This window comes from Lipotes vexillifer, unplaced genomic scaffold (assembly GCF_000442215.2).
Source record: "Lipotes vexillifer unplaced genomic scaffold, Lipotes_vexillifer_v1.1 scaffold691, whole genome shotgun sequence".
In the NCBI taxonomy this organism is placed as follows: domain Eukaryota; kingdom Metazoa; phylum Chordata; class Mammalia; order Artiodactyla; family Lipotidae; genus Lipotes; species Lipotes vexillifer.
The window spans coordinates 108656-117673 of record NW_006788040.1 but is presented as its reverse complement, the minus strand read 5'-3'; the positions used below and the strand labels follow the sequence as shown (position 1 = coordinate 117673).

At 44.8% G+C, this 9018-nt stretch overlaps 1 protein-coding gene across 4 annotated transcripts in view; it reads right to left on the bottom strand.

Moving 5' to 3' along the window:
* Window positions 1-9018, bottom strand: part of SGSM1 (small G protein signaling modulator 1) — a 53343-nt gene that overhangs the window by 11981 nt on the left and 32344 nt on the right. For 2 of the 4 annotated variants that reach the window (XM_007461125.1, XM_007461126.1), the window contains 3 exons: window positions 7587-7715; window positions 2017-2199; window positions 688-756 (listed from right to left, as the gene is read on the bottom strand). In XM_007461125.1, the coding sequence (XP_007461187.1) occupies window positions 688-756; window positions 2017-2199; window positions 7587-7715 (381 nt within the window). The remainder of the gene's footprint in view (window positions 1-687; window positions 757-2016; window positions 2200-7586; window positions 7716-9018) is intronic. The other 2 variants (XM_007461127.1, XM_007461128.1) reach the window with 1 other exon arrangement.

Below are 9018 nucleotides of genomic sequence, written 5' to 3'. Positions count from 1 at the left end.
CAAAAAAAAAAAAAAAAAAAAAAACTAGAAAACAAAGTACATTCAGGGAAATGTAGCTTCTTTCCCTGTACCCCTCACCCCACTTAAGTAACCATTTGATCAGTTTCTGGTTTATCCTTCCATCACTTTAGAAAATAGATGCAAATACATACATACATTAACATTTCCTTGTGTTTATGCAAAAGGTGACATACTTTGCACATTTTTTCACTTTGTTTTTTTCTTTAATATTGAGTGAGAATGTGTTAACATTTCTTTGCACTGAATGAAATGAAAGGCTGCTGAACAATACATCTGATGGTATTTATTTAGAAATTTTAAAAGATTACTAAACATCACAATATATTACATACTGTCTATGTATTTCTGTGTATGTAAAGGCATACAGAAGGGTCTGGAAGGATACACAGCAAATTGAAGATAGCAATGTTATTTCTAGAGAGGGCATGTGGGGATTAGGGATGGTCAAAGCCAAATTTAGTTTTCTCTGTAATATTTTAATTTTTTTAACAGGCAAAAGAGATTCATGTATTACTCGTGTAGGTAAAACTTCAATTTTTAATGCTAGCATAAAAAGCTAAAACAGATCAACCATGAGTGACCTGTATATGAGGGACCTCCAGTCCCGTTATTCCAGGTTGGAGGGAGGGGGATGGGTGGGGAGGGGCAGGGCCTCCGGGAAGTCACCTGTGTGCTGCTGCTGGAGTCGCTCTGCAGGCGGATGTTCTGGCGGCCCGAACTGCAGCTCTGGGAGGACTGAGAGAAAAAGGGGTAGGATGGAGTGTGGGTGAGGCTGCATCCGGGCTCAGGGTCCCAACATTGAGCTCAGGAGGGGCTGCTGGGCTGGAAGTCAGTAAGTGTGGTCTTATCTCTACCCCTGACTCGGGCAAGTCCCTTCTCAGGGCCTCAGCTTCCTACCTATCAAATAAAAGTGGGGCGGCGGCTCACTCCCTGCTCCCTGGAGCCTCCTCGGAGGCCACAGCAGCCACTGGGCCTCCACCTCCCGCCCACAACCAGAGAACCCTGCCTTTAACTGCTCTGCACTTGAGACTTCCAACTAATATTTTAGTTCAACTCCAAGGACTGGTTGTATGCATGTCTATGTTCTACTCCTTCCCTGTATACGTGCTTTTTGCCCTATAACTTCTAGTTTCTGTCTATCCTGATGCTAAGGTTGGCCAAGTGACCTGCTTTGGCCAGTGGGGTGTTAGCAAACTCGACACGGCAAACACATAAAAAATGCTTGTGCATTTCTGCTTTCTCTCTTTAAGATCTGCTTTCACTGCGAGAACATGGCCAGGCTAGCCTGCTGGAGGATGAGACGTGAGGAGCAGGGCCGAGTCACCCCAGATATGTGAGAGGCCAACGAAGATCAACAAACCTTTTAGCTGAGTAGAACTGCCCGGCTGACCCACAGACTCATATGAGTAAAAAACGTATGTTTACTGTTGGACATCATTGGCTTTTGGGGGTTGTTTGTTACACTGTATTAGTGTGGCAATTGATGATGCATTTACCACTGGTGAAGGGAATTGACTTTCTTTTCATCCCCTGCTTTGGGATGCTCAACTGGAGATTCTATCAGGACAGATTTGTCTGACCTGGTCACTGGAGCATTCTTGACATTCCAGGACATTCCTGACAGTACCTGGCACACAGTAGGTACTCAAAACAGCATTTGCTGAACAAATGAAAGTCTAACACTGTGCTGGGCACTTTATATATGCTAGCTTGTTTGAGTTGTACACAAACCTCCCCTATACAAATGGTCATTCCCATTTCATAGATGAGGAAACTGAGGCCCAGAAGTAAAGGTGCTTGTCTGAGCCCCAGAGCTAAGAAATGAAGGGGCTGGAGTTTGAAGTCAGGTCTGTCTGACTCCAAAGTCACCTCCCACCTAAAAGCCAGGGGTGAGACTCTGTCCCAAGGCTCCAAACACCCAGCCCTCACCCTTCCTACAACAGCCTGATGGAGCAGAGCCCCGCCCCCGGCTCCCTGAGGGGAGCCACCCATCACCTCATTGCTGATGGTGGAGTCCCGGTGCATCATCCGGTGCAGGTGGCTGTCCAGGCTGGCCCCCGAAGAGCACTTGGCCAGGGCGGCTGCGTGGGATTCCCGCTCCCTCTGCCGCACAATCGCTTCACAGCCCAGCCACTCGGACATGGTCTGCGCATAGCAGGCGTGCATCTGCTCGTCCACCTGCCAAGGCAGATGCACAGTCACCTGGAATGGTGGGATCCCAGGGGACAACCAACCCAACCCAGAAGATGGTGGCTCTGACCTGGGACCCTGAGCCCAAGAAACACCCATCCAACATTCATGGAGTTAACATCCAACAGACGTTAACTGAACACCTACTATGTGCCAGGCACTGGCTAGGCCTTGGGGATTCACAAAAGTGAGCAAGGCAACTTCTTTCTTTCCATTTTTCCCTCCTTCCTTCCTATCTTCCTTCTTTTATTCATTCATTCATTCATACACTTATTCAAATATTTGTTGACAACCTACTCTGTGCCAGGCAGTATACTAAGCCTTGGGGATACTAAAGTGAGCAGACTGTTTCTTTCCTTCTTTATTACCTTCTTTTCCTTTTTCCTACTTCATTCATTCATTCATTCATTCACTTGTTCATCTAAGTTGATAAGTACATACTATGTGCTAGGCACCAACCTAGGCATACGAAACGTAAGATGAGCAAGATGCCTCATTTGTCCATTCCTCCAGTCACTCAACGCACTTACCAGGGACCTCCCAGGTGCCCAGGATGGGGGTAGGTGCTGAGAACACAAAGATGAATAAAAGTGACCCTTTCCTTTACTTACAGCAATGGCTTTAGAGAAGGGCCACAGGTTTCTAGTGTTTCCCTTGTGAGATTTCAGCAGAGAAGATCGGAGCTTACTTCATTTCTGTGTTGCACAGCCCAGGTAACTGAGGTTCTGAATCTGCCAGACCTCTGGGCACAAGTGGGGCAGACAAGCTGACGAAAGGGTGTGAGGGGGCAGGAAGCAGAAGAGGGAGGGCAGGGAGCCTGCCCCATGCCAGGGTTAGGAGGGGCGGGCGTCCTTTAGCTAGTCAGGGCTTCCAGAGAGAGACTCTGGGTCCACCCTGCCCAAGCCTGTCATGGGCAGCTCCCTCCCACTGACCCCCCGAAGACTCATCCAAGCCCACCTCCCTGTTCCCACTGCCATCCTAGGCTAGGCTTCCAGGACTCCTCACCCAGATGACCTTCCTTCCTGGTGCCTGCTTGTCCCAGCCTGGCCCCTCCTGTCCATCTCCCACTCGGCTGTCTTCCTCCTGTTTCCTCTGAAGCCCTGCTTCTCACTGCTGCCCCCACCCCCCTCGTCCTTTACGTCCCAGCTACCCACGTCCGCACGCCCTTCCGCCCCTCCCCACACAAATGCACACAGACACACACACATCGCATCATGCGGGCGTCTCTCTTCCTGGAAGCCCTTCCTCAGTCTCCTCGCCTGGAAAGCAACCTCTTCAAAGAATTCAGGTAGGCTTCTGCCCGGTGGAGGTGCCTCCTCTGTGCTCTTAAAGCCCCTGAGTTTGCCTCCATCTGATTTTGCATGAACGCCCCTAAACTGGCAAAGACCTTATCTAATGCACCTCTGGGTTCCCAGTCCCGAGCACGGGGCCTGCCACACCGGAATCCTCATGCTGGTCCTGAGATCATTTTAGACAGTTCGTGGCACAGCCTCAGCATATGGAACCACAGTGTGAGAAAGTCTCCATATTCAACTTTTCTGATTATGAGGAAGGCCAGTCTGGCACTACTGTGTCTTTAATCCATCCTTAATACTTTATAATCTCCCTTCTAAACAAAGAGAGAGAGGCCTCAGGCAGCCTGTGACATCTAGGTAGAACTGGATTATATCATTTTGTCACATTCTATTTATTTTTGGAGTTTCCTTCTCTTTTGGCAAGTCATATTGGTTTTCCATTGATGGCAGGGATATAAAATGCTTTTTTAAGTAAGTTATATAAATTTTTAAGTGAATCAATTCAAAGACAAATACTTAGTAAATCGTAGCACAGATGGTACACAGACATGGAGTGTAAAGTATCAGTGGGTTTTGAAAACTCATTATGAATAAAAGAATGTAAAATATCTCACTAATAATTTTTATATTGAGTACATGCTGAAATGGTAATATATTGGATATACTGGGTTAAATAAAATATGTTATTAAAATTAATTTCACCCTGATAAAATGACATAGAACCACACACACACACGCACACACAGAGGAGTGGATGCAAAAAGTAATGAAATCCTTGGTTGTACTGTACTAATGTTAATGTTCTGTTTTTTGGGTTTTTGGTTTTTTTTTGGCTGTGAGGCCTTTGGGATCTCGGTTCCCTGACCAGGGATCAAACCCAGGGCCCCGGCAGTGAGAGTGCCAAGTCCTTACCACTGGACTGCCAGGGAATTTCCTTAATATGCTGGTTTTGATGATACACTATATATAATAGTTCTATAAGGTGTTTCCATTGGGGGAAGCGGGGTGATGGGTACCTAGGGCCTCTGCATCACAACTTTTGGAACTTGGCATGAACTTAAAATTATGTTAAAATTAAAACTTTAAAAATATTAATTGTGTCTGTTTCTTTTTACTTTTTATTTTTTTGTTTTGTTTTTTTTGCGGTACACGGGCCTCTCACTGTTGTGGCCTCTCCCGTTGCAGAGCACAGGCTCCGGACGCGCAGGCTCAGCGGCCATGGCTCACGGGCCCAGCTGCTCCGCGGCATGTGGGATCTTCCCGGACCGGGGCACGAACCCGTGTCCCCTGCATCGGCAGGCGGACTCTCAACCACTGCGCCACCAGGCAAGCCCTCTTTTTACTTTTTAAAATGTAACTACTAAAACATTTAAAATTCTATATGTGCTACAGTGATGAAGACAGTATGGTATTACCTGAAGATTACTAATTATAGTGTGGCATTAGATCAAAGGCACAGAATAGAGAATCCAGAAATAGACGCCACTCTAATAAGCCCCACTGATTTTTTTCTCCTTCACTTTTTTTTAAATTGAGGTACAGTTGATTCATAATATTATGTAAGTTTCAGGTGTACAACACAGTGATTCACAGTTTTTAAAGGTTATACTCCATTCATAGTTATTATAAAATATTGGCTGTATTCCCTGTGCTGTACAATATATCCTTGTAGCTTATTTATTTTATACATAGTAGTTTGTACCTCTTAATCCCCACCTCTATCTTGCCCCTCCCCCTTCCCTCTTCCCACTGGTAACAACTAGTTTGTTCCCTATATCTGCGAGTCTCTTTCTATTTTGTTCCATTCACTAGTTTGCTTTATTTTTTAGATTCCAAGTATAAGTGATATCATACAGTATTGGTCTTTCTCTGCCTGACATTTCACTAAGCATAATACCCTCCAAGTTCATCCATGTTGTTGCAAATGTGTGCCCAAAGGATTTTTCACAAAGGTGCAGAAGCAGCTGAATGGAGGAAGGACAGCCTTTTCAACAAATGGTGCTGAAGCAATTGGACATCCGGAGGCAAAAACCAAACCAAACCAACCAACCAACCAACCAAAAACTCTTGACTTAAATGACACACCATATCCAAAAATGAACTCAAAATGGATCATGGACATTTTAGGAAAAAATAGGAGAAAAACTCTTGAGGATTTGGGGCTAAGCAAAAAATTATTAGACTTGACACCAGAAGTACAATCCATCAGAGGGAAAATTGATACACTGAACCTCCTCAAAAATCTAAAAATTTGTTTTGCAAAAGACCCTGTTAAGAAGACAAAAAGACAAGGTACAGACTGGGAGAAAATATTTGTAAATGACATATATGACAAAGAATTAATATCTAGAGCATAAAAAGAACTCCCAAACTCAACTGTAAAAAAAATGAAACAATTCAACAAGAAAATGAACAGAAGCCATGATCTGACATTTCACTGAAGATTCACAGATGGCAAGTGAGCACGTGAAAAGATGTTCAGTATCACTAGTCAATTGGGAAACGCAAATTAAAACCACAATGAGGGCTTCCTTGGTGGCACAGTGGTTGAGAGTTCGCCTGCCGATGCAGGGAACACGGGTTCGTGCCCCGGTCTGGGAAGATCCCACGTGCTGCGGAGCGGCTGGGCCCGTGAGCCATGGCCGCTGAGCCTGCATGTCCGGAGCCTGTGCTCCACAACGGGAGAGGCCACAACAGTGAGAGGCCCGGCCGCGCCCCCCCCCCCCCCCCCGCCCAAATAAAACCCAAAGCCAAAACCACGATGAAATACCATGTACACATTCCTGTAAGTGGCTAATATAAAAAATATTGATAACACTAAACCCTGGTGAGGATGCAGGTGTGGATCACTCCTACAGTGCTAGCGGGAAGATAAAATGGTACAGCCACTGCAGAAGTTTGGCGGTTTCTTATAAAACAAAACAAAGTGTGAACTACCATCGGGCCCAGCAACTACATTCGAGCATTTATTCCACATTATGCTCACATGGAAACCTGTATAAGAAGGTTCACTGCAGCTTTATTTGTAATCACCAAAAAACTGGAAACAACCTGCCTACCCATCAACAGGTGGAGTTAAACTGTGGTGCATCCATACTGTGGAACACTACTCAGCCATATAAAGGAATCAAGAATTGATACACACAGCAACTTAGATGAATCGCTACAGATTTACACTGAGTGGAAAAAGTCAATCCCCAAAGGTTATACACTGTATGATTCCATTTCTACAACATTCTTGAAATGACAAAGTTATAGAAATAGAGAATAGATCAGTGGTTGCCAGGGGTTAGGGATGGGAGTGAGTGGGAGGGAGGGAGGTTTGGCTATAAAAGGACATGAGGACCCTAATAGCACTGGAAATGTTCAGTATGTTGACTGTGGTGGTGATACACAAACCCACACGTGTGATAAAATTGTAGAGAACTAAATAGACACACACACGAGTACAAGTAAAATGGAAAGCCTGATTAAGATTGATATACACACACACACACACACACACACACACGTATAAGGATATATTATACAGCACAGGGAATATGGCCAATATTTTATAATAACTATAAATGGAGTATAATCTATAAAAATTTTGAATCACTATGTTGAACACCTGAAACTAATATAATATTGCAAATAAACTATCTCTCAATTAAAAATATATACATATTTATTGTAAACAACAAAAAAGAAATGCAATAAAATATGGACTTTAATGTAAAAATAAAGATTGATACATTGCCAGTATATCTATGTCAATGTCAATACCCTGGCTGTGATATTATAGTTTTGCAAGAAGTTACCACTGGGGGAAGTTGGATAAAGGATGAGCTATCGCTGCGTTATTTCTTACAAGTGCATGTGAATCTATCACTACCTCAAAGTGAAAAAGTTATTCAAAAAAATGACATCTGTGGCGTTTGTTGTGTTTCTATTGGACTGCGCTGCCCCCAAGCTTCCTGACTTCCCAACATCTCCCTGCCCCACCTTGGTCCACCATGGGACCAGAGCTCCCCCAGCCCCACATTACCTGGCTCTTCTTGCTGCCAAAGACCCCACTGCCCATCAGGGGTAACCAACCTCCTTCCTTTCTGTTTCTGTCATCCCAAACTGGTAGTGGCCCAGGAGGAAGGGCCACACGGCTTTGCGGATCTCTGGCTGGATGCCCCCGTAGTAGATGAGACGCAGCAGCTCCCGCTCCTGGTAACTCTGTGGTAGGTGGGGGGAAACAAAGGATTTGCTCAACAGGAAACCAGGGGATGGACTCTGTGACCCAGCAGTCCCGCTTCTCAGACTTAGCCCTGAGTGATCATGCTGTGAACAAGCAAAGCCACAGATATCCATAGGCCCAGATATCCATCGCGGCATCATACAATAAAGCAAAACCCCAGGAACCCCCATAACTGCCCACCAATGGGGGAATGCTGCATCCCTACATGGGAATACCACACGGAGAGTGACTGGGCAGCAGGCGCATTTATGAGAACCTACATAAAAGGACGTTCAGTGTATATTGTTAAGTGTAAAAAATAAGATGCAGAATAGGTCGAGGGTGAACCCATTTTTGTAAAAAACAAAAACAAAACCCAAAGGTCAGAATATAATGAATTAACATTTCTACTTAATTTTTAGTCAATTTTGTGTACTGTGCTTATTGGAGAATATTATCTTGGAGTTAATAATCTTGACTCAGCACTAAGAAAATTGTTTTAAAGCGAATTAAACCGAAAAGGAACCATTTCCATCTGCTTCTTCGTACACTAATAGCTTTTGTGCACACAAGAATGACTTTAGCAACTGTTTGTTGTACTGTGGAATAGATTTGTCCTCTTTCTTTTTAAAAATTCATTTCCAGGCAAAGGCTTTGCAGATACAATTTGTCAAGCAGTCGCGCTGGGGGACCAGAGGGTCCTATCTGTGTGTGTGTGTGTGTGTGTGTGTGTGTGTGTGTGTGTGTGTGTGTGTGTAAAGTGCCAATGACTGCCAGAAGGCTACCCTGAAGGGCACTAGGGTCCTGTTTCCTCCCACCTCTTTACTTCACATTATAAAATTAAAAGCATGTTTCATTTCTTAACACTAGTCTTAAATGTACCCAACCACAATGGCAAAACCAGCCATTTTGTTCCTGTTAGGAATTTTTATTCATATTGTATTGACAGCCTTGTCAATGCTGTATAAAAATTAGGGAGCTACTTGGGGCTGAAGCTGTGAACGCTTCATCAAAAATCTGTGTTCTCTTCTCCCGGAGTCCATAGCTGGACTCCATTTCCCAGCCTCCCTTGCAGGTAGGTGTGGCCATGTGACTGGGTTCTGGCCAAAAGGATGTAAGAGGAAGTGATGTAATCCATTTTCAAGCCAGGGCTTTGAAGAAGCAGGTGTACTCCCTTCACACTTTCCATTTCCCCTCTGCTGGCTGGAAGTGGATGACCACAAGGCCCCAGAGGATGGTGGGGCCACAAGACTGAAAGATCCCTGACCCTCTAGAGGGAGGAGAGATGCCCACTCACCAGGA